General features: G+C 35.2%; 1 protein-coding gene across 1 annotated transcript in view; it reads right to left on the reverse strand.

The window, feature by feature from the left end:
• The window catches only part of ITGB8 (integrin subunit beta 8), a 100961-nt gene that overhangs the window by 46947 nt on the left and 35698 nt on the right, over positions 1-18316 (reverse strand). Inside the window, exons 2-5 of the mRNA XM_060108301.1 lie at positions 17423-17508; positions 11299-11470; positions 2116-2362; positions 539-704 (exon numbers count right to left, since the gene is read on the reverse strand). Of these exons, the coding sequence (XP_059964284.1) occupies positions 539-704; positions 2116-2362; positions 11299-11470; positions 17423-17508 (671 nt within the window). The remainder of the gene's footprint in view (positions 1-538; positions 705-2115; positions 2363-11298; positions 11471-17422; positions 17509-18316) is intronic.

The raw sequence follows: 18316 nt of genomic DNA on the forward strand, positions 1-18316 counted from the left end.
TCTTTACTATGGTCTTCATTTCAATTAAACATTAAATTTAAAACATTAAGTCAGGCTAGAATGATGTGCATAAATTCAATGCTGTTTCATAAATAGCATTAACTTTTATTTGTATATCCTCTTCCACAGCCGTTTGACCACACTATCTCCTGGCTAGAGACTTCTGGTGTTCCACAGAGGAAGAACAAGCCAGGTTTATGAAGTGCAGACTGCCCACTGTGATGTGAGTAGGACAACAAGCTATTTCTGTTTTTTCCTTGGAGAGTAGTGAGTGAAAAAAGCAGCCCTTTTGGAAATGATTTTCCAAGTGCATAAGTTATTCTTTCCCTTTTATCTTTTCCTATTTATAACCCTCTCCTAATTTAGCCCCTCTGTCCTGAACACATACCAAAATGAATAATACTGGTGACGAATAACAGATAGGAGAAGAATGTATTCTTCTATGCTATGTTTTCACTCCATAAATCAAAGAGAAAAATCCTAAATTCTTGGAGAATTTTTCATCTGAGCAAATATTCAATAATGTGAAACTTCTTACCTCACAGACAGCTGCCTGAAGCATAGCATCAAAACCTCCTTCAGGTGTATCTATATTTCCAGAGATCTTCTGTCTGTGAACTGCTTTTTCAAACTCAGTGATGTTCTCCGTCAAAGACAGCACATGGATATACCCATGGGGAGGCATACAGTCTAAGTTGTAGTCACTATATGGGTAAAGAAGAAACGCAAATTCTGTTTTGCTATGCGTCCTTCAAAGATCCAAAATACTACTCATGGTCATAGTAAAAGTGTGTGGTTGATGTGAGAAGGGAATACCTTTTTTTATTTTTGCCAAGAAAATTTTATTAGAGAAAATCTGTATTTTATAAAATCAGAGAAAAGCTCAATATTGGTGAATATTTCTTTGTATGTAGGAATATAATGCCTTGGTTGTCAAAACATAAAGAAGATTAAACATGTTTAATATAGGACATCTAAGGGCTTTTATTATGCTAATATGCACTGTTAATTTTTAAGAAGAGATGAAAATTTACAGTGATTTCCTATCACATTTGCCCATGGAACAGCTGAAAAACACTTTTTGGGAAATGTTTTTAGGAATTTAGTTAAAATATTATACTACTGTTAGATATTTTAAAATATTTTGCTAATTTTAAAGCGATGCTTGGTGTAGAATTATTGATGAATGGTCAATTTCATTAAAATTGTTTTGAGAATTCCATAATGTCCCCAAAGGTGAGGATCATTCCTCAGGTGCATTTGTATTTAGGGAGAAGGTGTGTGAAGCTCCATGTGGAGAGGCATCAGTCTTGTTCCTCTACAACAGAAAGCAGAGTTGTTTTGGTAAATTAGAGTATATACTGTAAAGTGATCTGGGCAATTCATGAAAGTAGGAAAGAAGATGATAAAATGAAATGTTTTGTTAAGGAAGAACTGAACACATTTATATTTCTCTCTGAAAATTCAACAGGCTAAGTATTGTGTGAGAAGTGAGAAATTCATTTTTTAAAGGTCTGTTTTCCTTTCATAGTAGGGAATATGCTGTTCCAAAATGATAAGAAAAAGGGCTCTTTCTAGCAAACAAATTCTCATCTTTTGACCTACCTACCCTCCATATGCTAGCTGAGTTTTCTTTGAAATCACATCATAAGCAATGTAATTATAAACAGTCACAATACAGTAATGGAAATACAGATGCAATACTGGCAAAATAAGTACTATAAATTTGATAAACCTTAATTCAGCAAATTTGGAGTGATCAAAAAAGGAATACAGAATTTTCAAAGACGTATTATATATATATATATATTTTATATATATATATATATTTGGTAGCCTGATTATTGGAGGTTTATCCAAAATTACTAATATTATTTGTGTTTTTTGTAATAGAAACTAAGTGAATGATATTTGAAAAAATATAAAGTAAAAAGCCACCCTTCAGTCTCAGAAATTTTCAGATAGGAACATACTTCTTCTATACATATTTTCATTTATCATTTAATTAAAACAAAAATATAAAATTTAGTAAGTCTTTGATTTAAAAACAAAATGAGGTTTTATAAGATTTTAAATTTGTTTAGCATTAGGAAGTCCACGTCAAATATTAGATACCTGCATTGATTATGAATTCTTTCTGGATGGATACTAATGTATGGTGAAACTGTTTTATCAACGTATGAGCCAAATCCAAGGCGGAAGTCATGGGAGAAAAATGCCATTTTTCTAGATAAATCATTTCCAACTGAATTTAATTTTTCAATATTATTGTGCATTGATGCTGAGACATCAACCAGATAATAAAGATCCACAGGATATTTCTTCAGAGGATGAATTTTCAGCATAAAATTAGCTTCAGCTCCTAGTTCAAAGAAAGACAAACATAGTATAGTATTCATTTTAAACATCTCAGGTTAAGCTATCAATAAGCCAGTCACATTTTAGGTATAGAACAATTATCACAAATTTGTGCATAATGAATGAAATTGGGAATATTCCAGAATAATTTCAAGGCAGTTTGGAAACCATACCATCCCAGACATACCAATGTCTTAGTCTCCAACTTCTACAATGTGTTTCTATAGGACAGGTAGAGATAATAACAAATAGACCAGCTCAACATAAATGTAATAGGGAATATATTTATCACCATATGAACCTGTATTTCTAGTGTCTAGTAAAGCACAGCACAAATGGCAACAGCATTCTATCATAAGAGAGAGTAGGTGTCTGTGTTTGTTTTCAGGTCGCATTTAGATATGAAGACAGACAGAAAGGTATTCTAAGAAAATTTACCCCTTGTTGGATGCAGGTGTAGATTTATTCTTTTGAGTTAAGGTATATTTACATATGACATATGAAAACTCTGGTACTGAGAAGTACATTAAGCCATTCAAAATAATTCCTACCTCATCATGTTACTTGATTAGATTCTCCCCAACAGTTAGTTGTAAGAAGAAATGAGACAGTGGTCTGAAGAATGATATGCAGCAGTGCCACATTGAGGACCAAGACAATGTAGGGGACAGCATTTGTCCAATGCATAATGGGTGCATGATAAACATATGTTGAAGGGAGATCACAGGGGCAAAGAAACTGGATGAGTAGAGAGGGTCACCATGAGGAGAATTGTTGGAGCCTCCAAAAGACAACTATCTTTGCAATACAATTTTATTTAGTTTTCTGTCCATTATCAAGTGATAGAAGGATCTGGTACCCTACAGAGTTAGTACTTCTGTATTTAACTTTCTAATGTACATGATGAAAAGTTATCAATTTAAATACAGGAAGTTTGTGAATTTTACTTTTTTAAATAATAAAGCAAATACTTGTAAGTCATTAATTATTTGTACATGGGGAATATTTTGAGTGTAAAAACTTTTTAATACCAATTTGTATACATAATTGGTAGCCTGATCTACTTATTAAAGGAATCTTACAATTTATCAAATCATATTTTCAGTCTTAATATGCTTAAAAATAGCAATATTTTTAAACTTACTTCACAAATCAAATGTTCTTCAGCCAGATTATGGAATGTATTAAAAATAGTAAGATTTTTTGGTTTGTAATATTAATTATGGGAGAAAGGGGCTATTATTCCTAATTTGCCTTTAAATGCAGGAAACTTCTTTATTATAACATTCTTGGATTTTCAGCCCAAGAGTTTGGGAGGAGAAATTGGGCTTGCATAGCCCAGCCCAGTCAACTCTTTCACTCCTTTTTTTTAGGAGCTGGGCTGCCTCCAGTGAACATATATTTGGCTCTGCTTTCCAAGTATCTGGTGAAAAATCCTGCCCATGTGGAAGTGTCCTGCAATTTGGGTAGAGAAGTTTAATTCAGAAGAATGATAGAATCTGGTAGACAGGGCTGGATCGATGAGAAATAGAAATGGAGCATATTGGGGAGTGTGGTTCATGTGGAGGAGCTTGAATTTTAATGTGTGGGTCAGCATTTAATTTTTAATTTTTTTAAAGTTGTGTAGTTGTTTTTTAACTGTTGACTTGGACATATGGCTGAAGGCATTAGGAGCTGGCCACATGGTATTTTCTTCTTGATGGATCATTATAGTTTATGGTGGCTCTGTCTAAAGATGAATGGCTGCCTATTTTTATAGAGTCATCGAAAAATGTACCAGATATTCAGCGTATTGTGTGAGTTGTTATATTATTGGTTGGTTATCTCAGCCAACAGGCAGAGTCTACAAAGCATCAGCAAAAGCACAGGCCTTGGAGGCCTGAGCTATTCAGGAAGCTCCAGTAAAATGCTAGCCACACAGGAGCCTTCAGCACATGTCAGCTGCTCATAGCCTAGCAAGCGAATCCTAGTCTCACTGACCTCAGCAAAGAGAGGGCTTTTAGGAAGCCTTGCCAGAGGGCTTTTAGGAAGGCCAGTCTCACTGGCCTCAGCAAAGAAGAAGGCTTTTAGGAAGCCTTGCCAGGCTTTTAGGAAGCCTGGCCAAATGGCCATGGTTAGAGGATGCAGGCTGCTGTAGCTTGATTTGGATTACATAGATGCTGGCGTTAGCACATGTACCTGGGTCACTTGAAGACCTCAGCGTGGGCTGACACCTCAGTAAGACAAGTTTTCACTAAAGGAGAAAGGAGAATCTTTCTGTACACAGGCCTTTTACTCATCGCTGGAGAGAATGACAATCGCTACTTTTAAACTGCAAGGCACTTGAGTTTCCTAAAAGGTTCTACCTTTAAGTAGTAAGCTTAAGGTGGGCAGCCCTACATAGGCTGACCCCAAACCCCACTCTGCTTGTTAAGGAGGAAGCTGAAGGGGCCAAGCTTAGATTACCACATTTTGCCCATGAGCCTGAGACATTCCCCACATTATGCTCTCAAGTTGGCTTTGGATTGGATAATTATTTATGACGGAGAAACCTTCTCTTGGAGGCAGTAGAAATATCTTTTCATGGGAACATGGATACCATGTCCCTGGATAAAATCGCCATTCAGTTCCTACTGGGGTGCCACCAACACTGGGCTCAAAGGGAAGATGACATTAAAGAGGTTTTGAATATATCGAATGAGAAAGAAACACGTCTAAAAATAAGACAATATCTGCGGCCATCACCACTGTGATATAAATTCCAGCAGCAATGTCTTAAATGCTACTCTGAGAGAGGAGCTATGTGGGGGTGGATTCTTTTAGTGGGTAAGAGCTACTAAGTTCAGTGATCCATATAAAATATTTACCACAGTATTTGGTACACAGTAAATACATAGACATTAGTAATTATTACCATTAGTATTACTAGATTCTAACATTAGATCTGTTCTAATGTTAGAGCAGATGATAGATAGAACTGTTCTATCTAACATTAGATAGAACAACATTAGGGTAAGAACTGTTTATTCATCTCTGAAGCCTCTGGGTTTGGTACATGCATAGCCACTCATAAATGTTCTTTAAACTATATTGGAAGAATATTTTGATACAGCATATCAAAAGGCCCATATATATACCACAGTAAGAAGCTAATATTTATAACTTCTTTCCCATAGTTTAGGGAGATCTTAAATAGTTTCTCTCTATAAGAGGAAAAGAGAATCATCTGGCCCCAAAATATTTATGCCACCACTTACATTACCTCCAGGAAAGCTTCATCCTCATAATTTGAGATTCTAAAGGCTCAAATCTAAAGGCAAGAAAAGAGTCTGTGACATAGAATAAGAAAGAGGACTTGGAGGAAAGTTGAGACCTACTTAGAGCTATTGCCAATATTGGTTTGAATAGACCAAAAAACTAAAGTTGTTCGAATGAGTTTTAAATCACTCAAATAATGGCGTGAGCATCTCTGAAGAGCTGGCTACAACAAACATGACTGGATATTAAGATAAATAAGAAATATTCTGCATAAGATGAAACTGAAAAACCATAAGAAAATATGGAGAACTGTAGCAGGAAGAAAGAGCTGCCAATTTCTATTCATTATCCTTGAGCAGGGGAAGGAGAGGGCCCAAGAATAAGACTAGTTTGAAACAGCGAGGTACAGACTCCAGCACATTTCTGGATTTCTGTGTGGGATAAAATGGGGGATATGTGCCAGGTGTTGAGGAGGAAAAATGCATGACTATATATTTTTAGGTTTTTTGAAAAAAGTTTTGAATTCAAGAATACCTGAAAAATCTTACATTTTAAATTAAGCTACACTAAAGAACTTTTTTCTATATAATATTAAAATGAATCAAGTTTGAAACCTTTTCTTCAATTAGTGAAGTACAAATTATACTCATCCTTGTCATATACATTATATTACTTCTGAAACAGAAATCGAGAATTATCTTCTCTCACCTATCTTCCTAAAGATTTCATTTCATTTCACTGTTCTTAGGGGACATAAACTAGGATTAGTCGCCTATTTCTGTTATTATTTTTCCATAAAATTGATAGGTAAAAATTTTAAAAGTATAGTTTAAGAAGTGAAAAGTAAAAGAAAATATCTTTTTAAAATCTCATTTAAAATATTCAATTATATATATATTTTATATAGCCCTAACATTCCTTTAAAAACTTAGTATATGATAAAATAGAAATATTTTTATTTTTAAAAATAAAAACTTTTAAAAATCCTTAATAAATGCTACATTGAAGGTCATGAATTTTTATCAGGTAAGAATCAAATGGTTATCTATAAATAACTCTAAAAAATCAAAATTAATATTAGGGAATAAATGTATTTTACACTTAGGTATTCATTATACCAGACCCTCAACTCTTACATATGTGTTAGGGTGCAAAGGACTTTTACATTGTAAGGAATGAGGTTCCTATATATCTGTAGTTGGTAAAATACAGCTTTATATATTATGCCCCAAAGCTGGTATGTCTTTGATGCCACGATGCACTTTAAGATGAACTTATTAAATCTATTTTAATAATTATTTGCTATATATGCAGATTATAAAAATATAGTTCTGTCATAGCTATGTTGGAAATATAACATACACGTTAGACAGTTACACTATTTTCACACAGAAATTCATGAGGATTGGGGAATTGACTAAAATCAAACCCTATAATGATTGACATAGACATTAAGCATTTGTGTTTTGATTCTCCTACTCCCATGATCTCATTCATACTACCTTCACTTACTACCTCATGTTGACATCTCCAGCTTCTCTATCTCCAACGCTATCTCTCCCCAGAACTCCAGCCTCTAACGGATAAGTCACTACCTTAATTCAAGATGTCTGTTTGAACTCAGACTCACCCCCTCCACAAAGAGCAGCCTTGTCCACCTCACCTAGATGCTCGAGCCAGAGCCCAGGTGTTCCCATACTCATCAATCACCAATCCCTGGGGATGAAACCTCCGGATTATCTCTCAAGTCTGGCCATTTTTCTCCTGCCTTGTTACCATTACTGCCATTGCTTATCTACAGCACTGAAATAACTTCCAAACTTTTGAACTGTTAATTTATGGTCTCAGGAGAATTCAGCCACCATTATGTTTACAGAAGAGAACAGACTAAATTCATTTAAGTATATAAATTTAAAAGTAACATACCAGTATAAAAAAATGCACCTTGTAATTTTCAAATCTCAAGTATTTAAAAAAGAGCAAGACATTTTTAAAGGCTATTAGTCATTTTTTAGAGGTAAATAATATATGATAAGCCTCATCTGTAAGCTGTTGAAAATTAATATTCAATGAGAAAAATAAACCAATTTGTATGGAGGGGCAAATCACACACAAAATGGAGAGATAAAGATAGTTAATAAGCTTAAGAAAAATGTTCAAGCTTTCTAGTAATAGGAAAAAGACAAAAGAAAACACCTAATGGACTAGTTACACTTAACAAATTGAAGAGATTAAAAAGAATGAGAATGGGTGAGGTTGACTCTTGAAAGCCTAACTGGGCATGAATTTTTCTTGTGAATAATCTGGTAATATACATGACCTAATAAATCTATTCCTAGGAATGTATCCTAAATAAATATGTTGTTCTATATATGGAGAGATAGATAGATATAGATAGATACATGTATAATGAGTATCACTGAAGATTTGTTTAAACAAACTGCATTTAAATTTGATTGGGACTGTCTTACATTTATTGATTCACTTAGATTTTGTTACATTACTGGAATATATTTATAGAAAACTGTTATTTTTATAATATTGATTTCCTATTCAGGAACATAAAATTCTTCTGCATCTATTCATACTGTCTTTTACGTAACACAATAGACTCTACATTTTTTTTTTTTTTTTTTTTGCGGTATGCGGGCCTCTCACTTCCGTGGCCTCTCCCATTGCGGAGCACAGGCTCCGGACGTGCAGGCTCAGCGGCCATGGCTCACAGGCCCAGCCCCTCCGTGGCATGTGGGATCTTCCCGGACCGGGGCACGAACCCGTGTCCCCTGCATCGGCAGGCAGACTCTCAACCACTGCACCACCAGGGAAGCCCGACTCTACATATTTTTTAGAAAGTTTATCACTAGGCAGTTTACATTTTAGGTTGCTGCTTTGAAATGATCCCTTTTTAAGTTATATTTAATACTATATAGGAAATTCATTGATTTTTGAATATTTAAAAAATTTCCTGCCATGGCCTTTTATTTTTAATTTTAATAGTTAGTTTTCGTTGATTTGCCTGGATTTCCAGGTAGACATATAACGATAATTTTGCTTTATCTTTTCAAAATGTTGATAACTCGTACTCAGTTTTCTTGTCTGATTGCTTTTATGTAAAACTTTCAGAAGGATTTTAATACATATTAAAGAAATATTCTGCAATTTTGGTTTGGGCAGGAATGGATACTAAATTTTTATTGTATGATTTTTGGCATCTATTGAGATAACAATATATATTTTTCTTCTTTTGGCAAACTAAGATGATAAAAATACATTAATTTTAAGACAATCAACTACCCTAGGTTAAATCTACTTGTATGGTGACATTGCTCTTATTATCACATGCAGTTTAATTTGATTTCTTAAAATGTTACTAGGGATTTGATACTAGAGTTATGATAAGGTTGTAAAAATTGAGTAGCTTCTATGCCTTCTCTAAAACCATGGAAGAGTTTATGTAGCATAGGGATAATGTGTTCCTTAAATGTTTAGAGGAGCATGAAATCATTTCTTCCCATGAAAACCTTTAGACCTAATGTTTTTAGGGGAGTTTTTAAAATAATTTTCTTAACTTCTTCTATCTTTATTAGGTTTCTTAGGGGTTTCCCTCTTCTAGAGTCAATTTTAGTCATGTATATTTTCCTAGACAATTATCTTTATTATCACAATTTATATATTTTAACACATTCAATACATTTTACCATTTTTAATATTTTCTTAAAGTTGTTTTTTACCCAATATTTGTTTCTCTGGTTATGGTCTGTATAATCAGGTCATTTGCTTTTTTTTCTTTTTTCTTAATTAGCTTTGCCAACAATTTGTCTATTTCATTGGGCTTTACAAATAACCAGATTTTGGATTTATACGTTCATTTTACTTTTTTATTTCTATTTTGCATTTCATTTTGGTTTTTTTCTTAACTTATGAATTTCTTCCTCTTGTTTTCCTTATGGTTATTTTGTTTTTGTTGTTCCTATACCTTTATTTGGATGCTTCATTCTTCTTTGATAATAAAAGCATTTAAAGTTTTGAATTATCCTGAGAGCAACTTTGAACACATACCATTATGTTATGATGTGTGTTGTTATTATTGTTATTATCAAATAGTCTATGACTAGAGTTTTGATTTATTCTTGGAGATAGAGTTTATTTAGGAAAAGCTTTTCTTTGTTTCTCTATTATTTAATATTTGTTTATCCTCTTGCATTGACTTTAAATTTTATTGTGAGGTGTTCAGAGATGTTGGCCTATAAAAACAGTTTCACTTTTTGGAGTTCAGTTTTCTTGTATAAAATATAATTAATTTCTAAAAATATTTCATAGCCTTTGAAAACATTATTTTATATATCAAGGATTATGGATTGAATTTTGCCCCCTCCCTGCCCCCCCCACCAGCCAAATTTCCATGTTGAAGCCCTAACTCACAATGTGATGGTGTTTGGAGATGGAGCCTTTGGGAGATGACTAGATATAGATGAGGTCCTGAGGGTGGGGTCCTCATGGTGGATTCAATGCCCTTATATGTAGAGACAACAGAGAGCTCCTTTTCTGTCTGTCTGTCATTCTCTCTCCCTCTCCAGAAACCGAATCTGCTAGCACCTTGATCTTAGATTTCCTAGCTCCTAGGACTGTGAGAAAATAAATTTCTGTTGTTTAAGCCACTTAGTGTATGGTATTTTGCTATGGCAGCCATAGAAGGTGGCAAGTGTCATAATCTAACCAACCTAGTTACTTTAATTTTTGTGTATCCCTTTCCAGCTATCACTCATTTATGTCCATACTGGGCTGTATAATTGTTGGATATGGTGAAGTGCACAGTTTTAATTGGAAGCTGGGAATATGCCTAGGGCCAAGAAAGAAATGGATTTCGTTATTTTGGTAATCCAAGAGTCTGGGAAAAATAGCTCAGCTTTGGAATTGGGAGGTCATATGTCGATAATGGATATTCAAAAGTTTAATGACAGGAGAAGACCACACAAAAGGAAATATTGATGGCTTGAAGGCAATTTCATACCACTTAAAACTAAATGTATCTAGTTGAGTGATGCATATCTTTGTACTGAACTTATCTTGCCATATGTAGTTAGTTCATTGGGATTCTCTGGCACTGGAGAAAATGAATAATTTCCAGTGGCCTGCTACATGTGCAATACAGTGGTGTGGAAGGACAAGTATAAGAGAAGTATTGGAAGAAAAGTGTATATTACTCTCAGGGGCCAAAGCAGCTCAAGCTAATTATGATAATTATGAATTATAGTTTTCAGTTTAAAAGCTTATCACACAGGCTCTAAGACTTAGCTTAATTCACATCTCTTACTAATTAATCAACTAACAAATTCAGCAAACACTTATGGAGTGCTTACTACATGCCAGCACTCTGTTAGGCATTGGAGAAACAGAGTGGAATAAAACATGTTCTCTTTCTTCCAGAGCTGGCAGTGGCATAGGAACACAATTACAGTACAATGTGATCAAGTTTGGAAACACATAATTATAATATAGTGTGGTCAGGTTTGCAGAGTGTCCGAGGCCACACAGCTAGCTACAGGCATAAGAAAGACTAGAATTCTGATTTCTTGATTCTGAGCCCACTCTTATTTCTACTGCAGCAATACTGCCTGCCATAAAATGTTAAATATGAGCAAATAAAACTAGATATAATTTCAAATTAAGACTCATCATTGATTTATTTGAAAATAACCATACCTTGACGTAGCTGAATCAGCACTTCTCCTGGTGTCACCTGGGTATTAATTTCATTTTCACTTGGTGTTACATGCACAGATGGGTATTCTATCAAATCAATTGAGCAGCCTTTGTTTATTAAATTGGAAACAATATCACAACGTTCATTCTTTGATCCACCTGAAATGAAATCCTGTTTAAAAGAAGGAAAATCACTGATGTTTTTAGTGCATATCATCTCAGTTATAACCAAAGAAAACCACATAACAAACACTGCAAAGAAGCCATCTTCCAATATTGTACAAATTATACAACTGTTAAGAATAGCTGCATGTTTCCAATAAGAATACTGGCAAATTTGTCTTAAATAAAGCTTTAATTTCTAAATGTTATTTTGAAAGAAGAAAATGAATAATAAAAAGATTTAAACTAAGTACTTTAAATATTGTTAACTGATCACTGTAAAATTATACCAACTTAATTCTTTCTAAATATTTTACTTTGGAAATACTGCTCCAAAAGAAAATTTAGCCAAAATAGACCATTCAGTGTGGTTCCACATGTAAGCTTCAGTTCTCAAAGAACCCAACTGGTATGTTTACTATATACTGTTATGTTTGGAATGTGAGAGCAAGTCCTTAGAAATCACATGCCTAATTAGGTACTGAAAATTCATAAAAGAATGAATTGGAAATCTATATTTCTTAGACTAAAAATTTCCCGACTTCTTATACATGTAACAGCCTATAATTCAGTAGACCAAAGAAGATGCTCATAATGAGGCTGGGAGATATAAAAGTGCAGCTCAAGTTCTCCTGATTTTGAACAGAATCTTGAACTTTCATTACCATTCAGCACTGGTTAGTTGATGGTAATCCAATAGCCATCCAGTAAACTTGGAATTAATGGAGCAAGCTTAAAATATAATTTATCTTGACTGAGAAAGATTTGATATTTTTATCTTTGAATGTAACCATTCAGGATTTTTCCTAAGAACAGGAAATGTATTGAAAAGTATAGAAAGATAGTTTATTATATATAATGTTGGCCTGAATTATTTGGGATATTTGCTTACATATTGGCTGGATATTTGCTTAGTGATCTTCCTGGATGTGGCTATTTTGATCTGGCATTCAGTCATTCCTCATCTAGTTCAACCGATTCAAAGAACTGGGTTTCTGATCAATTACTCATTCAATCAAAGAATGTTGACTGAATACTTACTCAGGGACAGTAGTTTGTTAGGTGCTGAGGATACAGACTGGAACACGACAGATAGAGTCCCTGTTATCAGAGTCAACAGACCATCAGTGAATTCAGCCATTAAGCAAGTAAATGTAATTATCATAGGCATTAAATTTAGGGGAAGCACAGAATGTCATAGGGTTATGGAGAAAAGAGATTATATTCAAGTTTAATATTAGTTGACTATGAGATCACTAATTATGAATAAGGAGATCCTTGGCACTGGTGAGGAATTAGATGGGATGGTGGTAGGCAATATAAAAACATTCATACAAAGATTTTAATTTAATTCTTCTCTCAATTTAGAAAAAGAGTTGGAAAACTAGAGACAGTGGGACAAACACAGCTCATGGCTTGTTTTTGTATGGCTTGAGTGCTAAAAAATACTTGTTACATTTTTTAAATGCCGTAAAACAATAAAAAAGGAGAAGAAGAATGTACAACAGAGATAGTATGTGGCATAAAAAATTTTACTATGTGACCCTTTACAGTACAGATCCTGAATTAGAGTGTGGTGCACAGTTGTAATATAAATATAATTAAAAGACAAAAGAGAGGGCTTCCCTGGTGGCACGGTGGTTGAGAATCCGCCTGCCAATGCAGGGGACACAGGTTCGAGCCCTGGTCGGGGAAGATCCCACATGCTGCGGAGCAACTAAGCCCGTGCACCACGACTACTGAGCCTGCACTCTAGACCCCGTGAGCCACAACTACTGAGCCCACGTGCCACAACTACTGAAGTCCGCGTGCCTAGAGCCTGTGCTCTGCAAGAGAAGCCACTGCAGTGAGAAGGCAGCGCACCGCAACGAAGAGTAGCCCCCGCTCGCCACAACTAGAGAAAAGCCCACACACAGCAACAAGGACCCAACGCAGCCAAAAATAAATAAATAAATTTGTTTTTAAAAAAGACAAAAGAGAATATGTTCTTTTCAGTCAAGATCTCCAGGTGTCATTGGTGAATGACTTCATGGGAATAGAAGAATTCGATTTGCCTTGCTATTGACCATACACCTAGATTTTAGCCTGAAGTTTAAAATGTTTAAAGCCTTAATTTCTCATTTCCAAGTTTATCCTATCTGTTGTTAAAACTTAGAGGTTCTGAATGTGAGATTTAGTTTTTAAACAACTTGGAGCTCCTCAGAGAAAGGTGGCATATACTCCTAGATATAAGGGGCTGGATGGGGAATCTCAGCTGTCCCAGAGCCTGGGGAATACTGAGGGCGTGTAAGGCTTGGTACATGTATGCTCATTCATGCCTCCCATGAAGGCCACAGACCAAGGGCCACATGCGTTTTAATTTAATTAATTTAAGTAAAAACTGCAAGCCTTCAAATCAGGAAAGGAAATAAAGTACAAATAACTCTGATTTTTCTTTTCAGCCGGAAATTTTGTGATTTGTATATACAGAATGAAAAAGAGGGGAGGGTGGTTAATTCACTGCAACTATACATCAAGCTATGCCATTTGACCTTTAAATGTCAAATCATTTTGCTGAAATAGGCCAAAATTTGTTTTGCAGTGTCTGAATCAGCATGGCTGTTTTTACTCTACTGTAAAAACTAAGTTAGAAAAACATTGCCAATTTGACAATTAGGTTTGAGAAGGGAAGAAAAGATCGTGGCATCAAAATAAAGAATGGAATGCTGCCCCTACCCACTGTGGCCTACTTTCCACTCTGTATAAAAGAAAAGAATTTGAAACCACACCCTTTTAACTTCTGGTGTTTTGTGTCATTTTAATGTCTTCTAATTCTTATATTTTACTTTTTCTACAAGAATTACTCAAACAAACTTATACTCCAGCCGTCTAAAACCTATTTGAGAATGAAAAGCCCAGGTTAGAAAGTTGCCCTGGTTGGCTTCTCATCAGTTGTTACTTTCATCTGTTTAATGTAGTCTGGAGATATAAATAGGAAGAGGTTTTTCTCCTACTCGTTTCTGAGTCTTTCTAACCTCCAAGCATGGCAATCTGCACAGAAATGAAAGAATTCTATCATCTTCCTTTTTGACAGTGGATGCCCTTTGTATTGTATTTCAGTTTAATTATGCTCCAAGGCTGCCCTGTAAACTTCTGGCTATGTAATCACAACCTGTATCTGACATATCAGGCAGAAGAGGAAGAGAAGTCTTCAAAACTTTCACATATGTTAAGTGGTCTTTTTTTTTCACATATGTTATGTCAAGTCTTTCACATATGTCAAAAGGAATATGAGGCATTGAACTAGGTAATATTGATACAATTTTCTCTATCCTAAATATTTTCAGTTCCTTTTATGTAGCATGGAGAAAAAGAGAAGTCAAAATATATAGAATGGCAGATTGACATGCTACACAAGAATGCAGACAAATTGATTATACTCTGTGTAAATTTTCTAGTGAACTTTTACTTTTGACCAGCTTTGAGAATTACACAAACCAGGCTTAAGTTGTTCATGTTTATCTTTTCTAATCATGAACAGAGAAAAAAATGCCTCTTTCTTTCTTGTCCCTCTACTCTTGCTGGCTGAGAAATAAAACCATCAGTTGCATATGTGACTAAATGGTGGGCAATCTTTCAAAATTAACCATTGCATTTTTCCTTTCAGTGGTGTCAGGTCAGCATGTAGGGAGTGGACAGCTCCTTCTGTTAATGATATGGCCAGTGACTGAGTCCTAACATGGGTTGCTTCCCCTGACGTTGTATTCTTATCACAGGCAATTTTCTTAGCTTCCTAAGTCTGAATGAATTGCTCTAGAGTCTCACCATAGTTCTTATAGTAACTTAAGCAATGCCTGTGTGCTAAATGCCTTCCACATACAGTTTCATTTAAACTTCACAACAGTGTGTCATAGTTACAGTTATTATTTCCATTTTAGAGCTAGGGAAAACTGAGGCTCAGAGTGGGTAGGTTAACATGGCCAAGTTTACATAGTTGGAAATTGATGGCACTGGGATTTGAATCCAAGTTGATCTCATTTCAGAGCCTGCTTTGTCAACACATAAATTAGACTACCCTGCACCACATAGAAGAAGATTTTGGGATATGAACAGCCAAGTCATTTCTGGATGTTTTCTGAGATCCCCTTCTGAGGATTGGACCAACAGCAGACACCTCTGGAAGCCACCCTACGTTTCCTCCTTGGCTTACCTCCTTCCATTTGACCACCCATTCCTCTGAATACACAAAATCCCTCCTCCGTGGCAGGACTGACATTGCTACTCCCATAACTGTGACTCTCCAGACTTTTCATGCCAGTAGAGGTGTGAGATGGAGAAGGGTGCTCTCTGGAAACTGACATTCTATATGGCTGGCATGTTGCATTTAGCTGGTAACTGGGTTTCTGAACCATCTTTTGAAAACCCCTCTAAACTATAGTCACTAAAGTTCTCAGGAGCTGAAGTTAAGTTGGCACAATCTTCACAACTCTAATGATCTTCCTCGGTCATGCAGTAGAGATCTAAAACGGAGTGTTGGGTGGGGGTCAGGAAATATCAACATATCAACAAATGTAAAACATACCTGACAAGGAAAAACTGGAAGTAAACTTCAAACTCAAGGTTATAGCGATGAGGAAAGGGAGGCTCAGAGAAAAGAGTGAATTCTGTCTGGTCATTTGGATCATAGGAGGGAATGAGGTTGGTCCTGGAAACTGTGGAATTGTCCTCTCTATGACATTGCCTGGCTCCATGGGTTCTGGCAAAGCACTGCCTAGTTTTGAGTGACATCTGATTTTCTGACCGATAAAGCCCAGAGTACATCCAGGAAGCCTTTGGGCTGTCAGTAGGAGGGCTGCTTACTTTCAGAAGACATGGCTACTGTTTCATGATCCCCTCCCCTGCCTTTTTCCTGACTTGTTGCATAGAAGAAAGTAATGTCCATCATCCTTTGCTACTTTTCATATTTCTGTTTCCTCTTGGGGGATGTATAAAAGGACAAGTAATAACAGAAGAGACTGGAAAGATAACGGTAGATACAGTTTTTCCATCTAAATCAGAGGCTGCAAAAGCTAGAGATTTCTCTTCATGTCAAGCAAAAGGCCATTAAAGCTCTGTTTGTTTCACTTCTCAGGAACTACATAAATAATTGTAAAGCTACCTAGGCAATCTCATAAAAAAAAAAACAACCCAAATTAGCAGTTGGCTTCCTCATTGAAACTTATTATATAAGGTAGTTTTGATTGAAGATTACCAACAAAAGAAAAAACTCAATACAAGTTTAGAGCCAAGAAGGAAGGAACACATAATCGTTTTATAAAAAAGTTTGTTATTGGGATATGTTTCTCTTTATTTGACTATAAAAACACAAATTTTGAAGAATAAACATTTTCTGGTTATTCTCCATGTAACAGAATTTAATGTACACAATATTGCATGAATTGAGTCACATGTCAAAGAAAAGCATCCCATTTTGCATAAGTAGCCAGTGAACTGATGTACAGTGTTATGAAATGGAGCAAATCACTTATCTCCAAGTATTTCAAATAAAAACAAATGAGATGGAACAATAAATTAACTTGCTTTTCTTTAATAAGCAAGCACAAGACAACGATCCAACTTGGATATATAACCTAATGCCCCAAGCTGCAGCAAGAATTTCACACAAAGCCTACTGACCTATCAAAAGTTACTATCCGTGTTTGCCAGTTCTCTCTATAGAACAGATGGAAAACATAAAATGGTTTGCACTTCATTTCAAAATTACCATAATTTTCCTAATAGAAAGGTTATACTTATATTCAGCCAGATATGCTGTTTCCAAGCATGAAACCAAAGAAAATTTTCCTGATGCTCAGCAGTATGTTTCTTTTTCCTGATGTATCTTCAAGGCACAAATATTAGATCAGTGAAATCATGCTAGAAAGAAGGTCAATTTTAAGGAAAAGAGAAAAGGGCAAAAAAGGAAAGAAAGAAAAAGGCACACCTCTTGAGCACACCATCCACATTCCGGACCCAGCGCAAGGCACTTGGTGCAGGACACTGCATTCGAAGATGCACATCTATTGTCTTCTGTAATGGAGGATAAAATGAGGCATTACAGTTTACTCTGATATTGGGAAGTATGTGCAATTCTAGACCAAAATGTATTTTGAAAACTGAAATAAGCTGACCCATAGTTTTAAGTACATGACATCAAAAAATATATAATTTCTTTGGGAATTGTTAACCTGATCACTGCAATTAATATGTACCGTATTTTCTGGATGGCTATCATCTGGTTTTATAAAATTAGGGAAAAGAAGGTGATAAAAATATGACTTTAATTAGGTTTGGGGGTTTGGTTTGAAATTCTGTTGCAATGGCAGAGGATCCTCCAAATTTTTTAGTGTGCTGAGGTTTCCCTGTAGTTCATATTATCTGAACCAATGAGGTGTTTTTGGATCTAGAATTTTTCTGTAAAAATAATCATATACAAACCTCAATCTCAACATGTAAATCCATGTTGAGTCACAGTGAATGAAGTTTCTGAGAAACATTCTTGATGGACATACACAGTAGTTCACTTGGTAATTCTGCCTGCATTAATATTGATTATTTTGGCATGAAGGATATCAGAAGCAGACAAAATGGCAATGATTCAGTATTTTAGAAATAAAGTGGTTAAAATGAATGGGTTGTTTTAGTTAACCTCATTTAATTTCTCTGACTGGACCACTTTAAGATTATGACCAATTCACTTTTCCATAGCTACCCACACTTGTCTGTTATGTGTTAATAACATAGTTGTGCCTGGATACTATTTACCTTTATCCTTCTAGCCACTATCTACTTAGATCATTAAAAAGAGGCTCATATTACAGACTTAAACACATAAAAT

This window comes from Mesoplodon densirostris, chromosome 9, assembly GCF_025265405.1.
Source record: "Mesoplodon densirostris isolate mMesDen1 chromosome 9, mMesDen1 primary haplotype, whole genome shotgun sequence".
NCBI classification, from domain to species: Eukaryota; Metazoa; Chordata; class Mammalia; order Artiodactyla; family Ziphiidae; genus Mesoplodon; species Mesoplodon densirostris.